The sequence below is a fragment of the Taudactylus pleione genome, unplaced genomic scaffold (genome assembly GCF_031769625.1).
Source record: "Taudactylus pleione unplaced genomic scaffold, aTauple2 ptg000471l, whole genome shotgun sequence".
NCBI lineage: Eukaryota > Metazoa > Chordata > Amphibia > Anura > Myobatrachidae > Taudactylus > Taudactylus pleione.
In genome coordinates, this window is record NW_028284873.1 from 4674171 (window position 1) to 4696239 (window position 22069).

The 22069-nt window shown below is 45.1% G+C and overlaps 1 protein-coding gene across 1 annotated transcript in view; it reads right to left on the bottom strand.

The window, feature by feature from the left end:
* Positions 1–238: 238 nt before the first annotated feature.
* The window catches only part of MYO1F (myosin IF), a 312887-nt gene continuing 291056 nt past the window's right edge, over positions 239–22069 (bottom strand). Inside the window, exons 27-28 of the mRNA XM_088448915.1 lie at positions 2461–2630; positions 239–397 (exon numbers count right to left, since the gene is read on the bottom strand). Of these exons, the coding sequence (XP_088305041.1) occupies positions 321–397; positions 2461–2630 (247 nt within the window). The 3' untranslated portion in view covers positions 239–320. The remainder of the gene's footprint in view (positions 398–2460; positions 2631–22069) is intronic.

Consider the following 22069-nt stretch of genomic DNA (forward strand, 5'->3'; position numbering starts at 1 on the left):
CTAGGAATGATGATGTTTGTCCATGAAAAATGACGTTTTGCCTCTTTCTGAGTTCCATTTTTTTGCGGGAAAAACTTGGGGTGGAAATCCGAACCCGCTGATCTCTAATTTTTAGAGTGCTTGTACTGATATGCTTTGATTTGTTCTAGGGTTTGATAAGAAAACATACATACACATATTGACTTACATGGCTTCAGAATTGTATACAAATAATGTTTATTTTTTTCAGAAGCTTTCATATAACTTTATACAACATTACATTTGTTTCTAGACAAGGGTATGGTCCTTTTCTTCATCTCTATGGGAAGTATTTTATGCTATCATATTTTCTGAACATAATTTCCAGGAAACAATCCTTCCTTTCCGTGAAATCTTCCTTTCCACCAGCCCGAGGGATCTAAAATTCAGAGGGTAAAGTTAATATGATCATGATGGTGATAAAAAAAAAATTATGTATTCATTGATCAGGAACAGTGTCAAATTGCTAAATGTGTGCTGCAGTTCTCTGTTGGCTGGGAAGAAACAGTCCATCATGTGACAATAGAGAAGAACTTAAAATAATTTCTACCTATGCCCCAGTTAAAAGAAATGATAGGTATGGAGACATATGCATGGTACATGGCTGATTTCATGTATATTGAGAACAGCAGTGTTATCATAACCCTAACAGTCCAGTTTTGTGTGGACTGGTCCTGATTTTCCATTTGAAGATGGGAAGTGATTTATTCGACAGCATCATGATCAGACAACTTTAGTAAACAATGGTACCTCAGTGGGTTAATAATTTTGCCATAATTGTCTTTTTTTTAAAAAGATATTGGTAGGAACGATGTTATTTCTACAATAGATGGCAACCATGGTTTTATCCATTATTGGAAGTTGTGTACAGTGAGCTATGATGTTTTTTTCCATCGTATCAGTATTTTGTTATGACCTGCAGGTGTCCGTCAGTGTTACTAATTCTATCCATTCTATGGAGAGCTTGTGGTCACTAGCTAAACTGTTATAATGAACAGGGAACAGTGAACATAAGGTACAGTTATGCATTTCTTCTAATGAAATCAATTGCAATATTACATCACTATATGTTATTATGTAGATATTCAGGACCTGATTCTGAGTCGGACGCAAGTGGTTGGATTTGCAGGATGATACGGAAGCCTGTTATACTACCTGTGAGGATCCGTGTGCGGGAAACCACTCCTCCCTTTGTTTTTCTGTCCGCAGCTGCAACTGTCATCATTAGTATTGGCTTTCCTTCTCTGTACTCATGACTCAGAATAGCACAGAAGTATAGCTACATGCTCACACCGCTCCAACAGGACAGAACAGTTTAGGGCAAGTGCATTGTCGTCTCCTATTTCCCGCCCTAGAACGCTGATATAATGGAAAGAGTTCCATCCAAGATCCGTCTGACTCAGAATCAGCCGGATATGCTCAGAAATGCATATATTTGCTTCTGCTCATGCTCTGTTTGGTGAAACTCGCTATTTGCACCCATTACATGAGATATGTCTGACTCAGAATCAGGCCCTTATTCAGTGTTTCATTGGGTAAGGGTCATGAGGCTTCCACTTCAAGTTCTTACCACCGAAAGTTCCTATATTTTTTTACAGAGCAGTGTGGCAATGGTGCAAGCAAGTGAAATTGGGCAGTACCTATAACAAATTTGTTACAGGTATTGTAACAATGGGTTCCATTCATCATTCTATATAAATAATGTATATATCTATAACTTACATATGCATAACATTTTTACATTTAGCAAAAAGTACCAGGAAAGGGATATGTAGGATCCCTCCCTAGCACTCACCACTAGCACTTGTGTGGTTAACAGATGTGCAGTAGTGCGCCCTGTTCCAGAAGATATAGGGTAGCGATCCCTTCACTGTTTACACACTGCAGGGACGGGCTCCTTACGGAATAGCAGCAATAAGAAATTATAATTATCGGGGCTAAGACCCAAGGGCGTTTTAAGAGAGGAGAGGGCTAGGGTGCAGCCTCCGTTTGGGCCCCCTCCCCTCTGTCAGCGCACGGAGTGCTGTAAATTCTGGCTTCATGCCAGAATTTACTGCGCATGCGCGCGTCTCTGGGATAATTGCGCTGCGCCTTTTTCCCAGGGACATCTTTTCTGCCCATGCACAGGTCACTGGAAAATTTTCCCAGTGATTTTTTGCAGGTCACCGGAGTCTGCAGAGGGGTTAGTATATTTACCTATAGGTGAAGGGGTGCGGTGTGGGCCCCCCGGGACCCAGGGGCCCATGTGCCCCGCACACCCTGCACCCATTATAAAGAATGCTATGCTAAGACCCGATAATAAACCTGCACCTTGGAGAGGTTAGTAAACTAATAATTCAAAAGCAATAGGAATAACAGCATCAATTCGTGAATGTGAAGTTTTAGGGCATATAAATGTAACTTTTGCAAGAAAAAAAATTTTCACTCCAAAATATCACTCACCTTCCAACAGAATATCAATGACATCATTAACATTAAAGCTGAGTTCATCAACATCTTGTCCTACGTACTGGTAAATGGCTCTACAGCGAGGGCCAACAGCCCGGGCCTGAGGTTTGGGACGGCCCACTCCAGGTGGTGGTCTATGCCCTACACTCTTTTTCCTTTGTACCCTGTAATGCAAATCAATTTATCAGCGAAAGGTAAGCACATATAGGTTGTTATAAGTCATAAGACTATCAGGAAATTTACTGAAAATGTTTTGCAATGTACAGATGCATGGATGTATTTACAGGACGGATGGTTAATTTGCATATGAAAAGGACAGAACTCCACCCTAAACTGAATTCAGCTATTTACATGTTTGAGTATATTTATATATGTGTTCTTAGCGGATACAAAAAAACTTTTAAATGTTGTTTTAGGTATTATATTTATACCAAACAATTTTATTAACAAAAATGCAGATTTGTTAATAATATCATACTGAATAAGGGTTAAATAGCTATTTTACATCATGTGATCATAAAAAAAATCAACAATTTTTGGGACATTTCTGGAAAAAAATAGTTTTATACAATTAAATATATGTGTGTGTGTATGTGTATATATATAATATATATATATATATATATATATATATATTATTACATTTTATTTATATGGCGCCACAAGTGGTCCGCAGCGCCGTACATACAGTAAAGCGTGCACAGAACATTACATTACAATACAGTAACCAAAATCTAAACAGAACACAAGTAACAATTAGCAACACAATTCTCCATACACAATACAGCTCTGAAGGTGAAGGCTGTCATAGAAGTGCTAGAGAATAAGGCTGTGAGACAGTGGGGAGGAGGACCCTGCTCCTGGGAGCTTACAATCTATCTATATATATATATATATATATATATATATTAGGGATGTGCAGGCTCGGTTCTACTCGGTTCCGTTCGGTTCGGAACCGAGTAGAACCGAGCCTGCACATCCCTAATATATATATATATATTAGGTCATCGAGCACGTTAGCATGACTGCCTAATTGCAGTGCACGTACACGTGAAACCTAACATGCACACCAGCTCCCACTGCGCTTGCTGTGCACAATTGATGTCACGTGCATGCGCGCACCTCGAAGAGCACCAGGGATGGAGGGATAGGAGTGGGAGGAAAAGAGAGGGAATGGGGACAGGGAGAGATGCTGAAATGACTCGACAGATGCTTTATTTACTAGTGTATATATATATGTATATATATATATCTATCTACCCATAACATATATTTTAAGGCAGGGGTCTTCAAACTTGGCCCTCCAGATGCTGTGGAACTACACATCCCAGCATGCACTGCACATAGTTTTAGCATGCTGTTATATCAAAAAGGTGGCAGTGCATGCTGGGATGTGTAGTTCCACAGCAGCTGGAGGGCCAAGTTTGAAGACCCCTGTTTTAAGGGCACAGACGTGCCCTTATATTAACCACTTAACTGACAAATTCTTTTTCCAAAAACCGCTCTGAAATGGTCGGGGGTTTTTTATGATTGAATTAGGTCAGGAGCAGCTTTTTAAAAGATTAAAAATATTTTTTAATCGCTGTATACCATAAAAATAGCAATTTTTATGGTATGTAGTAGTGATGGCCATCGATAGAAACATTGATTGTGACCACTGCTGCTGATGTTTCCTTAACATCGGTTGGAGAGTGCCATCTATATATAAATATATATATATATATATATATATATATATATGTACACACACATATATACACACACATATATACACACACACATATATATATTTATATATATATATATATATATATACACATACACACACATATATATATATATATATATATATATATGCGCATATTTATATTTTATATATATATATATATATATATATCAAAAGTATGTTTGGAGAGCACTCACCATCCTACTTAGCATTTTTATGCAAAAGGTAAAAAGTCTTTAATCCATACAAAGTTTGTCGACGTTTCGGCTCACAACAAGCCTTTGTCAAGACATGAATCAGAAATCCACCGACACTAAACAAACCGCAACTAAAAGTGTGTGCATAACCAGAGCATCTTTATACCATAGATAATTAGCCACTAATTAACCATATACACTGACTCCGGAAGTATCCACAGCACAGATTAAATTACAGCTGTACCCACTTTAAACTTAATGGCAGCAATCTCATCCACTCAAACTCCGCCAGCGGCACTGCATTACCGCCAGGCTCAACAGCAAACACCATCAAGGTGCACCGGGCGAACGGGCGGACGTCATCACGCACGCCCATGTCACATGGTACGTCTGCTATATTGCGTCAGAACACGCTTAGCAACACATACCCGGAAGTGTCAACAATAAGTGGGTAACAACAAATTACTCAGTGTAACACGTCCATTCTAATCGGAACACACTGATCCTCAATAGAGCACACTCAGCCCCCTTGTTAATCAGTCACCTCCGTTATTGACTATAGTAATACTGTAGTTATGCACACTCTTAACAATACTACACAATAAACAAGCAACAATAATATTAATAGTAGATAAACCACAATAAGTATTGGATTCTATTCGGATACAGGTTGGTATCAATATATCATAAACTTATTCATCAAGTATAAATCCTCCTCGCTTTTTATGTGCAGAGTCTACACACCATAGGAGCCCTTAAAGTATATCAAATTTAGATGAACATAGACAAAGAATTAAGTTCATTTAGTCCTTTTGGAGCTATAGTATCCAAAAAATGTATCCACTTAGCCTCACTCTTCAAAAGGGTCAATCCAAGATCACCCCCCCTTGCTGGTGGAGGAATCCAGTCAATTATCATGCACCTCAATGTAAAGATCTGATGCCCATTTTTTAGGAAATGTACTGCCACTGGTTTGTCTGAAGATCCAGTGGCATACACCAAACGGATTGATGAACGGTGCTGATTCATCCGTTCCCGAAATGATCTAATCGTTTTGCCCACATACATTAGTCCACATGGACACATAAGGAAATAGACCACATGGTCCAGCTGGCAAGTCAGGCGTTTACGAAGATAGATCTTTCTTCCATTATGAGGATGACAAAAAAAAAAAATATATATATTATGGCCAGGGCTCTGCTTTATTCATGGGGGTGGGGCTTTCAAAAATGGGGAAGAGGCTGCTGATAGCGGAGGTGGACTGAGGGAAGGACAGCGCTAATAGCTTTTTCCTTCTCTGCCCGGCGGCTGCTGCTAGCCGGAGTTGAAGGGAGAGAAGGACAGCGCTGTCAGCACTGCCTTCTCTGCTCTGTCAGCAGCCGCCGGGCTGCTGCTAGGAGGAGGGGGGAGAGAAGGACAGTGCTCTCAGTGCTTCCTTCTCTGCCCTGTCCACTCGGCAGCCGCCAGGGGGTGGGTGCACTGGCGCTGGGCTGGCCGATCACTGCAGTGATCGGCCCACGGGGAGGGACAAAGGACCTCATTCAGAGTCGGTCGTTATGGCCGCACGGTCGTAAGGTAAAAGGGGCCGGATATGCAAATGAAGCGCTCGCAAGTTGCGTCATTAAGATGGGATCGTTAGCTGGCGAGCGAGGGGAGGATGCGGCCATAATACTAAAAATACGCCCCCTTCTCGTTCCCATTACACGTCATCTCCGTGCATATAAGGATTAATCGAGACCATCGGAGCTGCTCGTAGACCTTAAGGTTGACCATACCATCTCTTAAGCACTAAGATCAAGTCAGTGTAAAAACCTCCCATGTCACATGTGCCATGACACTACTTAGTTAATTATGCACTCCCATAAAACGCCGTTTGCATAGTCAGACACGCCTGCGTTCGGATCTCCACTCCCCCGTTCACAAGCACCTTTCCCCTGTTACCACCCACAAACGCCTCATCCTATCACTCAAACTAATGACCTGGCCAAGTTGAACGAGAGAGCAATTTCTGATCGTAATAGCTAGTTTGCGCACGCGCATTGCGAATTTTACGCATGCGCAGTTTAGCGAACATCGTTGGCGTACGACCGTGCGGCCGCAACGACCGACTCTGAATGAGGTCCAAAGTGTGCAGAGGGACCAGGAGGTCCCTCTGTGATTGGTGGCTGCTAGAAAATTATTTTCCAGCAGCCGCCCACAGAGCTTTCCTGACTGGTCATATCAGACACGACCATGTCAGAGAAAGCCCAGTCTGGTATGGTCGTATCTGATATGACCATGCCAGGCAAGTGGTTAAGGCTGAATCTAAAAAACCTGAAATCTCCATAGAGAATTCTGGAGGAAGGGGGGGGGGCATGGTGTTTAAAGTGGTACACCTCAAAAGCTATTGGAGGTACTGAGCTGAAATTTGGCACGAGGGGGTAGAACTGTCGCTTGGTGCTGCATGCCAAATTTTATGGCAAAAAAATTAGGATTTGGAGGTAATCTAAAGTTCCAACTGTCAGTTTCTTCTGACATTCTCAGTTGGGACCACTTTTATGCTGTTCTCTATGGGGATATTTGGGAAGGCATATCTCAAGGTAGGGGGTGAATTTAGACTTGGGGTTTGTTTTATTAGGTAGCTATTGTTCCAGGGTAGGTACTTTTGGGGTTCAGGTAAATTAGAAATGTACAGTTTTTAAACTATTACCTCAAGAATCGATCATTGTAGAGATAGGAAGCTTTAACTTGTGCAACTTCAGTAGGAGCCTCCACCAGGTGTACTCACTGTGGCTTTGAAGATGGCTGTCCTCTGTGGACAGTAGCCTTGGCCGTGACTGGGGGGAAGGAAACCAGCGTTTGCTGTAGCAACAGCTGAGACCCAGGGGGAGAAAGCAGGTGGCTGGGCGGCCAAGGCGGGGCAAGTGGCAGGCAGTAGGACCTAGGGGAGGTAGCCGGCATCAGCGGCAGATGCAGGCTCGTGAAGCCGGCATCTGTGTGTATAAAAAAAACATACGGCGTGGCCCCCCCCAAAAGAGAAACCAGAATCGGGGTTTTAGTAACCCAGTGCTGAATACGGAGAACAAACTACCTAGGGGTCCCCCATATTAAGCACAACCAGCACCAGGCTAATCAGAACCAGTTCTGTTTACCGGAATACGGGGGACAAATAACGTAGGGGTCCCCCGTATTCAGCGCAACCAGCATCAGGCTCTGATACGGTCCTGGTTCTGGAAATACAGGGTAAAAAAAATTAGTAGGGTTCCCCTGTATTTTCCAGAACCAGCACCAGACTTTTTGTAGCAGGGGGCTGATGTCACACCCAGGGGAGCCCTTTCACTGGGCCCCCCAGCCGAAGCATCAACCCTGACCTCTAGTCAGCCCAGGTTGGGGATCCCTGGGGAGCTGGGGACCCCCCAATAAAGAGGTCCCCCTCTCCAGGGCACCCAAGGTCCAGGCTGATAGCCCGGGGCTATACCCGGGACCCCTGGGGTGGTGGATACCAGGTTGATAGTGTAAATGTGGTGTAAAAAATAGAAGTTCAACATTGTCTTTTGCTGTGGAACTACAGTTCCCAGCAAGCCTCCCCTCCTTTGCACGCTAGTACTTGGAGAACCACAAGTACCAGTATGTGGGGAATTACGGGCCCGCTGGTACCTGTAGTTCTACAGCAAAATAAATATTAAAATAAACACAGGACACACACACCGTACAAAGTAAAAGTTTATTAAACATACATGCACTCACACATGCACACTGTCCTCTTCTCCAGTTGATTATCCATAGGGTACCTGTAAAAAAATATCCATACTCACCTTATCCTATGCGTGGATCGGTCCTCTTTGGTCCAAAGTAGGCAGTCCCCGATAGTGCGGACCCACGGACATTAGTACTGTCCTACAAGGACAGTACAATGCGAATGAGAGCTTAGCAGCGGAATTTCACTATGGAAACCCTGCCACTGAGCGCCCATTGGCTGAGAGAGCGAGCCTTCCGCCTCTCAGCCAATGAGCAGTTCTCACCATTGACTTCAATGGTGAGAACCACGATGCCCAAGAAAAGGCTTGTGACGGCATCGCCCTGCCCCCTCAGCTGGCTTATATAAAGCCAGCGCGAGGCGCTGTTAGGCCAGTCCATCGGCGGTGATGCAGCAATGAGCTGCCGAAGACAGAAGACGCTGTGGAAGTCCTGGGTGGGCGGCGCCCTCCAGGTGAAGTTGCCGTGGAAGTCCTGGGGCAGGGGGCAGCAATGAAAAAGAGCTTAAAGGCTGCCGCCCCCCAGGTGAAGGCGCAGCACAGTATAATAATAAAACAAATGGTGTCTGTTGTTTTTTTTTAATTTTTATATTTCTTTTGCTATAGGTACCAGTGGGCCATTAATGCCCCGCTTGCTGGTGCTTGTGGTTCTCCAAGTACCAACATGTGGGGGAGGCTTGCTGGGACCTGTAGTTATCCTGCAAAAGACAATATTATCCTTCTATTTTTTACACCACATTACACTATCAACCCGGCACCCACCGCCCCTGGGGTGCCGGGCTTAGCCCTGGTCTATGAGCCTAGGCCTGGGGTGTCCTGGAGAGGGGGACCCCAACTCCCCAAGGATCCCCTGCCTGGGCTGACTAGCGGTCAGGGTTGATGCTTCGGCTGGGGGTCCCGGTAAAAGGGCTCCCCTGGCTGTGGCACCAGCCCCCCCCGCTAGAAAAAGTCCGGTGCTGGTTCTGGAAAATACAGGGAAACCCTATTAATTTTTTTCCCGTGTATTTAAAGAACTAGGACCGGATCAGAGCCCAGTGCTGGTTGCGCTGAATACGGGGGACCCCTACATTTGTCCCCCGTATTCTGGCAACCAGGACTGGTTCTGATTAGCCTGGTCCTGGTTGTGCTTCATACGGGGAACCCCTATGTTGTTTGTCCTCTGTATTTTGCACAACCAGCACTGGGTCAGTTAAAGCCCGGTGCTGGTTGCTCTTTGGGAAGGGGGGGGGCACGACTGCCCGCCGCTCGCCTCACCTAGGCCGCACCACCACCGCTTGCTTTCTCCCCTGGGTCTCGGCCACAGCAAATGCATCTTGGTGCACCCAGGTGAAGCCACAGTGAGTACTCCTGCTGGAGGCTCCTACTGAGGCTGCTCAATAAGTTGAAACTTCCTATCTCTACAATGGCTGATTCTTGAAGTAATAGTTTAAAAACTGTAGCTTTCTCAATTACCTGAACCCCAAAAGGCCCTACCCTGGAACAATAGCTACCTAATAAAACAAACCCCAAGTCTAAATTCGCCCCCTACCCTGAGTTATGCCTTCCCAAAAATCCCCCATAGAGAACAGCAGAAAAGTGGTCCTAATTGAGAGTGTCAGGAGAAACTGACAGATGGAAATTTAGATTACTCCCAAAAATAAATTTGGCATCCAGCACTGAGCGACAGTTCTACCCTCCCATGACAAATTTCAGCTTGATACCTCCTATAGCTTTTGAGGTGTAGCCCCTTAAACACCATGCCTCCCCCTCCGGAATTCTCTATAGAGATTACCATTTTTTTGTGATTAGCCTGTTGCTGGTTGTGCTTAATACGGGGGGACCCCTACATCGTTTTCCTCCGTATTTTCACAACGAGGACTGGCGGTGAAAAGCCCAAGGCTGGTTGTGTTTGAGGGGGGATTTCCCTTTTTTTTAATTTTTATTTTACACAAATTCAAATTTTAACACAGATGCATAGATGGGTCTCACTGATTCATCCATGCACCTGTGTCTTATTTTCTCAAATGCATGCCCAGTGCCAGTGAGCACCGCTGATGCCCCTGTGCACTGCTGCCACTGGTCCACATGCCGCTGCCCCGCACTCCTGAAGCCCGCTTCTCCAGTCGTCTCTCCCTGTGCATCCTCAAAACACCTCCTGTGTGCCGGCCTTCCTCCACCTGCGCTAATGTACCATTTTGTTGCCCTTCTCCCATGCAGGTGGGCCGTTTTTCTCCTCCAAACCCTGATAGTTAATACATTTTAAAAAAGCAATGAAATTCCATAGACAAAATAACTTTATGGTTTCACATGTCCTATTAAGGCTTCTTAGAAATTATCTGAAATTTCACAAAACAGATTGAATTTCTGCCACTCAAACTTCAAAAAGCAATGAAATTACGATCATTAAGGTTGATGCCTTAATGGACGTGTATGGACGTGTTCATTGCGTAATACAGATATGGTATGCCATGACACCATGTGGTTAACGGCAGATTCAGCACTCTCACAGAGTGAGATTGGTGGAGCTGCTAATTCACAGAATTGTGTGCTCATTGGAATACACACATGCAATCTATGCAACTGAGGTCTGAGCAGAAAATAGAGCTGCGCACATGGGATAAGAGTATGGTGGATGGGGGAGAATGCAGAGCAGTGTGGATGAGGCAGACAGAAAGGTGTGGAGAGGGCAAGATTAAGCAGTACAGATGGGGGTGAGCCAAAGTGATGCAGATGGGTGGGAAACAGTGGTGCAAATGGGGGTGAGACAGAGTGGCACGGTTTGGGGGAACACAGCGACATGAATGGCGGGTACAGAGTGGCATGGATGCGGAAAGACAGAGCAGCGCAGATGGGTAAAGACAGATTGGTGTGGATGAGGAATACAAATTAGCACAATAGGAGAACACACAACAATAGGGATTTGGGAAGACAGATTAGTGGGGATGGGTGGGAAGACAGAGTGGTGCTGGTGGGAGGGGAAAGACAGAGTGGCACAGTTGGGGTGGACAAAGTGGGGCAGATGGAGGAAGAAAGAATGGCAGAGATGAGTGGAAGACAGAGTGACATGGCTGGGGGCAAGGCAGTGGTGCAGATGGAAGGAAACACAGTGGCACGGATGCAGGAAGACTCTGAAGGTGAAGGCTGTCATAGAAGTGCTAGAGAATAAGGCTGTGAGACAGTGGGGAGGAGGACCCTGCTCCTGGGAGCTTACAATCTATCTATCTATATATGTATATATATATATATATATATATATTAGGGATGTGCAGGCTCGGTTCTACTCGGTTTCCGTTCGGTTCGGAACCGAGTAGAACCGAGCCTGCACATCCCTAATATATATATATATATTAGGTCATCGAGCACGTTAGCATGACTGCCTAATTGCAGTGCACGTACACGTGAAACCTAACATGCACACCAGCTCCCACTGCGCTTGCTGTGCACAATTGATGTCACGTGCATGCGCGCACCTCGAAGAGCACCAGGGATGGAGGGATAGGAGTGGGAGGAAAAGAGAGGGAATGGGGACAGGGAGAGATGCTGAAATGACTCGACAGATGCTTTATTTACTAGTGTATATATATATGTATATATATATATCTATCTACCCATAACATATATTTTAAGGCAGGGGTCTTCAAACTTGGCCCTCCAGATGCTGTGGAACTACACATCCCAGCATGCACTGCACATAGTTTTAGCATGCTGTTATATCAAAAAGGTGGCAGTGCATGCTGGGATGTGTAGTTCCACAGCAGCTGGAGGGCCAAGTTTGAAGACCCCTGTTTTAAGGGCACAGACGTGCCCTTATATTAACCACTTAACTGACAAATTCTTTTTCCAAAAACCGCTCTGAAATGGTCGGGGTTTTTTTATGATTGAATTAGGTCAGGAGCAGCTTTTTAAAAGATTAAAAATATTTTTTAATCGCTGTATACCATAAAAATAGCAATTTTTATGGTATGTAGTAGTGATGGCCATCGATAGAAACATTGATTGTGACCACTGCTGCTGATGTTTCCTTAACATCGGTTGGAGAGTGCCATCTATATATAAATATATATATATATATATATATATGTACACACACATATATACACACACATATATACACACACACATATATATATTTAGATATATATATATACACATACACACACATATATATATATATATATATGCGCATATTTATATTTTATATATATATATATATATATATCAAAAGTATGTTTGGAGAGCACTCACCATCCTACTTAGCATTTTTATGCAAAAGGTAAAAAGTCTTTAATCCATACAAAGTTTGTCGACGTTTCGGCTCACAACAAGCCTTTGTCAAGACATGAATCAGAAATCCACCGACACTAAACAAACCGCAACTAAAAGTGTGTGCATAACCAGAGCATCTTTATACCATAGATAATTAGCCACTAATTAACCATATACACTGACTCCGGAAGTATCCACAGCACAGATTAAATTACAGCTGTACCCACTTTAAACTTAATGGCAGCAATCTCATCCACTCAAACTCCGCCAGCGGCACTGCATTACCGCCAGGCTCAACAGCAAACACCATCAAGGTGCACCGGGCGAACGGGCGGACGTCATCACGCACGCCCATGTCACATGGTACGTCTGCTATATTGCGTCAGAACACGCTTAGCAACACATACCCGGAAGTGTCAACAATAAGTGGGTAACAACAAATTACTCAGTGTAACACGTCCATTCTAATCGGAACACACTGATCCTCAATAGAGCACACTCAGCCCCCTTGTTAATCAGTCACCTCCGTTATTGACTATAGTAATACTGTAGTTATGCACACTCTTAACAATACTACACAATAAACAAGCAACAATAATATTAATAGTAGATAAACCACAATAAGTATTGGATTCTATTCGGATACAGGTTGGTATCAATATATCATAAACTTATTCATCAAGTATAAATCCTCCTCGCTTTTTATGTGCAGAGTCTACACACCATAGGAGCCCTTAAAGTATATCAAATTTAGATGAACATAGACAAAGAATTAAGTTCATTTAGTCCTTTTGGAGCTATAGTATCCAAAAAATGTATCCACTTAGCCTCACTCTTCAAAAGGGTCAATCCAAGATCACCCCCCCTTGCTGGTGGAGGAATCCAGTCAATTATCATGCACCTCAATGTAAAGATCTGATGCCCATTTTTTAGGAAATGTACTGCCACTGGTTTGTCTGAAGATCCAGTGGCATACACCAAACGGATTGATGAACGGTGCTGATTCATCCGTTCCCGAAATGATCTAATCGTTTTGCCCACATACATTAGTCCACATGGACACATAAGGAAATAGACCACATGGTCCAGCTGGCAAGTCAGGCGTTTACGAAGATAGATCTTTCTTCCATTATGAGGATGACAAAAAAAAAAAATATATATATTATGGCCAGGGCTCTGCTTTATTCATGGGGGTGGGGCTTTCAAAAATGGGGAAGAGGCTGCTGATAGCGGAGGTGGACTGAGGGAAGGACAGCGCTAATAGCTTTTTCCTTCTCTGCCCGGCGGCTGCTGCTAGCCGGAGTTGAAGGGAGAGAAGGACAGCGCTGTCAGCACTGCCTTCTCTGCTCTGTCAGCAGCCGCCGGGCTGCTGCTAGGAGGAGGGGGGAGAGAAGGACAGTGCTCTCAGTGCTTCCTTCTCTGCCCTGTCCACTCGGCAGCCGCCAGGGGGTGGGTGCACTGGCGCTGGGCTGGCCGATCACTGCAGTGATCAGCCCACGGGGAGGGACAAAGGACCTCATTCAGAGTCGGTCGTTATGGCCGCACGGTCGTAAGGTAAAAGGGGCCGGATATGCAAATGAAGCGCTCGCAAGTTGCGTCATTAAGATGGGATCGTTAGCTGGCGAGCGAGGGGAGGATGCGGCCATAAGACTAAAAATACGCCCCCTTCTCGTTCCCATTACACGTCATCTCCGTGCATATAAGGATTAATCGAGACCATCGGAGCTGCTCGTAGACCTTAAGGTTGACCATACCATCTCTTAAGCACTAAGATCAAGTCAGTGTAAAAACCTCCCATGTCACATGTGCCATGACACTACTTAGTTAATTATGCACTCCCATAAAACGCCGTTTGCATAGTCAGACACGCCTGCGTTCGGATCTCCACTCCCCCGTTCACAAGCACCTTTCCCCTGTTACCACCCACAAACGCCTAATCCTATCACTCAAACTAATGACCTGGCCAAGTTGAACGAGAGAGCAATTTCTGATCGTAATAGCTAGTTTGCGCACGCGCATTGCGAATTTTACGCATGCGCAGTTTAGCGAACATCGTTGGCGTACGACCGTGCGGCCGCAACGACCGACTCTGAATGAGGTCCAAAGTGTGCAGAGGGACCAGGAGGTCCCTCTGTGATTGGTGGCTGCTAGAAAATTATTTTCCAGCAGCCGCCCACAGAGCTTTCCTGACTGGTCATATCAGACACGACCATGTCAGAGAAAGCCCAGTCTGGTATGGTCGTATCTGATATGACCATGCCAGGCAAGTGGTTAAGGCTGAATCTAAAAAACCTGAAATCTCCATAGAGAATTCTGGAGGAAGGGGGGGGGGCATGGTGTTTAAAGTGGTACACCTCAAAAGCTATTGGAGGTACTGAGCTGAAATTTGGCACGAGGGGGTAGAACTGTCGCTTGGTGCTGCATGCCAAATTTTATGGCAAAAAAATTAGGATTTGGAGGTAATCTAAAGTTCCAACTGTCAGTTTCTTCTGACATTCTCAGTTGGGACCACTTTTATGCTGTTCTCTATGGGGATATTTGGGAAGGCATATCTCAAGGTAGGGGGTGAATTTAGACTTGGGGTTTGTTTTATTAGGTAGCTATTGTTCCAGGGTAGGTACTTTTGGGGTTCAGGTAAATTAGAAATGTACAGTTTTTAAACTATTACCTCAAGAATCGATCATTGTAGAGATAGGAAGCTTTGACTTGTGCAACTTCAGTAGGAGCCTCCACCAGGTGTACTCACTGTGGCTTTGAAGATGGCTGTCCTCTGTGGACAGTAGCCTTGGCCGTGACTGGGGGGAAGGAAGCCAGCGTTTGCTGTAGCAACAGCTGAGACCCAGGGGGAGAAAGCAGGTGGCTGGGCGGCCAAGGCGGGGCAAGTGGCAGGCAGTAGGACCTAGGGGAGGTAGCCGGCATCAGCGGCAGATGCAGGCTCGTGAAGCCGGCATCTGTGTGTATAAAAAAAACATACGGCGTGGCCCCCCCCAAAAGAGAAACCAGAATCGGGGTTTTAGTAACCCAGTGCTGAATACGGAGAACAAACTACCTAGGGGTCCCCCATATTAAGCACAACCAGCACCAGGCTAATCAGAACCAGTTCTGTTTACCGGAATACGGGGGACAAATACCGTAGGGGTCCCCCGTATTCAGCGCAACCAGCATCAGGCTCTGATACGGTCCTGGTTCTGGAAATACAGGGTAAAAAAAATTAGTAGGGTTCCCCTGTATTTTCCAGAACCAGCACCAGACTTTTTGTAGCAGGGGGCTGATGTCACACCCAGGGGAGCCCTTTCACTGGGCCCCCCAGCCGAAGCATCAACCCTGACCTCTAGTCAGCCCAGGTTGGGGATCCCTGGGGAGCTGGGGACCCCCCAATAAAGAGGTCCCCCTCTCCAGGGCACCCAAGGTCCAGGCTGATAGCCCGGGGCTATACCCGGGACCCCTGGGGTGGTGGATACCAGGTTGATAGTGTAAATGTGGTGTAAAAAATAGAAGTTCAACATTGTCTTTTGCTGTGGAACTACAGTTCCCAGCAAGCCTCCCCTCCTTTGCACGCTAGTACTTGGAGAACCACAAGTACCAGTATGTGGGGCATTACGGGCCCGCTGGTACCTGTAGTTCTACAGCAAAATAAATATTAAAATAAACACAGGACACACACACCGTACAAAGTAAAAGTTTATTAAACATACATGCACTCACACATGCACACTGTCCTCTTCTCCAGTTGATTATCCATAGGGTACCTGTAAAAAAATATCCATACTCACCTTATCCTATGCGTGGATCGGTCCTCTTTGGTCCAAAGTAGGCAGTCCCCGATAGTGCGGACCCACGGACATTAGTACTGTCCTACAAGGACAGTACAATGCGAATGAGAGCTTAGCAGCGGAATTTCACTATGGAAACCCTGCCACTGAGCGCCCATTGGCTGAGAGAGCGAGCCTTCCGCCTCTCAGCCAATGAGCAGTTCTCACCATTGACTTCAATGGTGAGAACCACGATGCCCAAGAAAAGGCTTGTGACGGCATCGCCCTGCCCCCTCAGCTGGCTTATATAAAGCCAGCGCGAGGCGCTGTTAGGCCAGTCCATCGGCGGTGATGCAGCAATGAGCTGCCGAAGACAGAAGACGCTGTGGAAGTCCTGGGTGGGCGGCGCCCTCCAGGTGAAGTTGCCGTGGAAGTCCTGGGGCAGGGGGCAGCAATGAAAAAGAGCTTAAAGGCTGCCGCCCCCCAGGTGAAGGCGCAGCACAGTATAATAATAAAACAAATGGTGTCTGTTGTTTTTTTTTTATTTTTATATTTCTTTTGCTATAGGTACCAGTGGGCCATTAATGCCCCGCTTGCTGGTGCTTGTGGTTCTCCAAGTACCAACATGTGGGGGAGGCTTGCTGGGACCTGTAGTTATCCTGCAAAAGACAATATTATCCTTCTATTTTTTACACCACATTACACTATCAACCTGGCACCCACCGCCCCTGGGGTGCCGGGCTTAGCCCTGGTCTATGAGCCTAGGCCTGGGGTGTCCTGGAGAGGGGGACCCCAACTCCCCAAGGATCCCCTGCCTGGGCTGACTAGCGGTCAGGGTTGATGCTTCGGCTGGGGGTCCCGGTAAAAGGGCTCCCCTGGCTGTGGCACCAGCCCCCCCCGCTAGAAAAAGTCCGGTGCTGGTTCTGGAAAATACAGGGAAACCCTATTAATTTTTTTCCCGTGTATTTAAAGAACTAGGACCGGATCAGAGCCCAGTGCTGGTTGCGCTGAATACGGGGGACCCCTACATTTGTCCCCCGTATTCTGGCAACCAGGACTGGTTCTGATTAGCCTGGTCCTGGTTGTGCTTCATACGGGGAACCCCTATGTTGTTTGTCCTCTGTATTTTGCACAACCAGCACTGGGTCAGTTAAAGCCCGGTGCTGGTTGCTCTTTGGGAAGGGGGGGGCACGACTGCCCGCCGCTCGCCTCACCTAGGCCGCACCACCACCGCTTGCTTTCTCCCCTGGGTCTCGGCCACAGCAAATGCATCTTGGTGCACCCAGGTGAAGCCACAGTGAGTACTCCTGCTGGAGGCTCCTACTGAGGCTGCTCAATAAGTTGAAACTTCCTATCTCTACAATGGCTGATTCTTGAAGTAATAGTTTAAAAACTGTAGCTTTCTCAATTACCTGAACCCCAAAAGGCCCTAACCTGGAACAATAGCTACCTAATAAAACAAACCCCAAGTCTAAATTCGCCCCCTACCCTGAGTTATGCCTTCCCAAAAATCCCCCATAGAGAACAGCAGAAAAGTGGTCCTAATTGAGAGTGTCAGGAGAAACTGACAGATGGAAATTTAGATTACTCCCAAAAATAAATTTGGCATCCAGCACTGAGCGACAGTTCTACCCTCCCATGACAAATTTCAGCTTGATACCTCCTATAGCTTTTGAGGTGTAGCCCCTTAAACACCATGCCTCCCCCTCCGGAATTCTCTATAGAGATTACCATTTTTTTGTGATTAGCCTGTTGCTGGTTGTGCTTAATACGGGGGGACCCCTACATCGTTTTCCTCCGTATTTTCACAACGAGGACTGGCGGTGAAAAGCCCAAGGCTGGTTGTGTTTGAGGGGGGATTTCCCTTTTTTTTAATTTTTATTTTACACAAATTCAAATTTTAACACAGATGCATAGATGGGTCTCACTGATTCATCCATGCACCTGTGTCTTATTTTCTCAAATGCATGCCCAGTGCCAGTGAGCACCGCTGATGCCCCTGTGCACTGCTGCCACTGGTCCACATGCCGCTGCCCCGCACTCCTGAAGCCCGCTTCTCCAGTCGTCTCTCCCTGTGCATCCTCAAAACACCTCCTGTGTGCCGGCCTTCCTCCACCTGCGCTAATGTACCATTTTGTTGCCCTTCTCCCATGCAGGTGGGCCGTTTTTCTCCTCCAAACCCTGATAGTTAATACATTTTAAAAAAGCAATGAAATTCCATAGACAAAATAACTTTATGGTTTCACATGTCCTATTAAGGCTTCTTAGAAATTATCTGAAATTTCACAAAACAGATTGAATTTCTGCCACTCAAACTTCAAAAAGCAATGAAATTACGATCATTAAGGTTGATGCCTTAATGGACGTGTATGGACGTGTTCATTGCGTAATACAGATATGGTATGCCATGACACCATGTGGTTAACGGCAGATTCAGCACTCTCACAGAGTGAGATTGGTGGAGCTGCTAATTCACAGAATTGTGTGCTCATTGGAATACACACATGCAATCTATGCAACTGAGGTCTGAGCAGAAAATAGAGCTGCGCACATGGGATAAGAGTATGGTGGATGGGGGAGAATGCAGAGCAGTGTGGATGAGGCAGACAGAAAGGTGTGGAGAGGGCAAGATTAAGCAGTACAGATGGGGGTGAGCCAAAGTGATGCAGATGGGTGGGAAACAGTGGTGCAAATGGGGGTGAGACAGAGTGGCACGGTTTGGGGGAACACAGCGACATGAATGGCGGGTACAGAGTGGCATGGATGCGGAAAGACAGAGCAGCGCAGATGGGTAAAGACAGATTGGTGTGGATGAGGAATACAAATTAGCACAATAGGAGAACACACAACAATAGGGATTTGGGAAGACAGATTAGTGGGGATGGGTGGGAAGACAGAGTGGTGCTGGTGGGAGGGGAAAGACAGAGTGGCACAGTTGGGGTGGACAAAGTGGGGCAGATGGAGGAAGAAAGAATGGCAGAGATGAGTGGAAGACAGAGTGACATGGCTGGGGGCAAGGCAGTGGTGCAGATGGAAGGAAACACAGTGGCACGGATGCAGGAAGACAGGGCGGTGCACATGGGGAAAGACATATTGGTGTGGATCAGGGCTTGGAGACTAGCACAGTTGGGAAAACACACAGCTGTAGGGATTGGGGAAGTTATGGCAGCATGGAGGCGAAGATAGTGTACATGTATAGACAGAGAATTATAGTTTTAGCAATTAGGGAGCTTAACGTGTATAATGAATGAGATGGATGTATGGAGTGAGAAGGATGTTTTGTACCCAGTGGGATTATTGTGGTGACTGAATGGGAAGATTGTGGGCACTGAGTGGTATGTGTGTGCCGCATAACTGCTCAGACCTCAGTTGCATAGACTGCATGTGTGTATTCCAATGAGCACATTGTCTGCCTCATCCACACTGCTCTGTATTCTCCCCCATCCACCATACTCTTATCCCATCTGCGCAGCTCTATTTTCTGCTCAGACCTCAGTTGCATAGACTACATGTGTGTATTCCAATGAGCACACAATTCTGTGAATTAGCAGCTCCAGCATTTTCTGAATGACAGCAATCTCCCTCTGTGAGAGTGCTGAATCTGCAGTTAACCACATGGTGTCATGGCATACCATATCTGTATTACGCAATGAACACGTCCATATATAAAGTTCTGTGGTGTAGGCACTCCCAATCAAGTAGACGTATTCGCCAAGGTGCTCACTCAGAGGGTTTGAGCAGCATTGTAGGCAAGTGTCACTCTCTGGTCTTACTAAATCAAGGTCATAGTCATATCTCACTTATCATAGTTAGGTCCTGATGATGAGTTTATAATAAACTCGAAACGTTGATAACTGAGACCTGAATGTGACCTGATTTGTTAAGACCGGAGAGTGACACTTACCTACAATGCTATTATATATATTAAATATATATATATACACATATTCATCAATTGCTGCTGGCTGGGAGGGAGAGAGCCCAGACTGCTGGCCAATCCTATTAGGATTGCTAATGCAGCCGCCACCTTGGAACCCCTGTAGCCGGGTAGCCTGAGCTTGGGCTGCAGGAAGACTGTCTATCTGTACACAGCCCATCAGCAGGAGGAGGCTGGGGGGTGCGGCAACCAAGGGACCCGACGGGTGGGCTGATAGTAGCAGCTCCTGGAAGATTAGCTACCATCACCTTGCCGACAGGCACCTCTGACATAGTTGTATTAGATGCGACCAACCATGTCAGGGAAAGCCCATCTTGTGGTGGTCTCATGAGAGGCGATCTTGCCAGGCAAATGGTTAACAAAAATACACAAAACATGTCCTAGATAAAGAGCAGGCACACAGAAATGTCACAAATATGCCACATTGGGGAGAACTACTTTCATGGCCTCAACCATCTATCTGATGGCAGCCTGTGACCGATCGAATACTCTGGGCTAGATTTACTAAGCAGTGGCTTTTGCAAGCCACAATTTAAAGGGGTATTAGTATTAAGTTCAAGGCCCGGCCTATTTTGTATTTAATATTAGTGCGTACTATGTCACAGTATGCATGGCATTAGAATTTCAACAAAATTAATGGGGGCGGATTAATGTATATAAAGAAAAAGAACAGCTGGCAAGACAAGAGGAAAAGAAAATAAATAGAAAATTTTCAGCAATAGCACTTTTATAAATGTGCCACATTGTTGTCACTAGGTGGCACCATTCTTTTGGTCTGTAAATTATACTTGACTTTACCTTGCAATATTCCTAATACAGAAATTAAAAATTGCATTCTCTGTAAAAAAATCTTAAAGTTTTTCCAAAATATTAATTGAAAACCTATTTAGTTTAAGTATAGTCTATACAGAATGTTTGAAAATGTAAGAAAATATAGCAGAATGGATTGATAATATAACTTACTAGGCTATAACAACAGTGTTGCAGGGACATGCAGTCAGGGTAGGCAGGGTAGGCAGAGCCTGTCATACTCCCTCCCCTGTCATCATTGACCTGACCGCACATCACTGCAGTGTTGTTCATTCAAAGTTTCATATTAGAAGAAATAGCTTATGGTGCCATAAAACTAAATAATAATAATAATAATAATAATAACTGCATTACCTTAATGGCACTTTTGAGAAGATGTAACAAAAGTGTATTTAATGCAGTTTATTTGTGTCCTCTTTGGTAATAAGTTATCTGTTAAAATGTAAAATGCTGTTAGGAGCTATGGAGTACAAAGCTCATGATTATTAATATATTTATGTGACTACTTGCAACTATGCAAGAAATATTATGTCTAAAACTCAATTTGCTTCCACTGAAGCTATAGTAACAGGGTTTAATCAAATGTTAATTTCTGAATACTTATGTCCTTTCAATCTAGAAGAATAGCTGTCATGAACTTTGTAGAGCCTGTGCTATTGATGCAAGCTCCTTATTGACACCATTTTATATCTATACATAGTATAAAATAAAGTTCCTGGCGGGAGTCTGTTTGTTTGTTCGGGCTAATTTTGAGAACTGGACGGATTTTGATGCAGTTTGCACTATTCTATAGAGCATGTGCTGAGGTAGGTTTGGGTGGATGAAACATTAATGTATGACAAATGGGAGCCGAGTAGTGACAATTTTAGGGAAGCAAAAAAGGAAAAAACAGACATCAGAGTGCTTTCTTGGCTTACGCTGCCTAAACCATTAAAGATAAACTTTATTTTATACCATGTAGAGATTAATATGCATTATCTGGCTTCTCCAGAAAAATTGATGTAAGCCCTGTTTACTGATACAAAATTTTTTTTTACCATTCCTATTTCATTTATGTGAAAAACGATTATTTAATTTGAAACAAGTCCAATTCCCAGTAAGAGTCTGGCCCTTTTGCATGTCACGTCAAAGCTAAGGCCCTGATTCAGAGCCGGACGCTCTGACAGAGCGCTCGCTCTGAATCAGGGCCGTCCTTCTCTTTT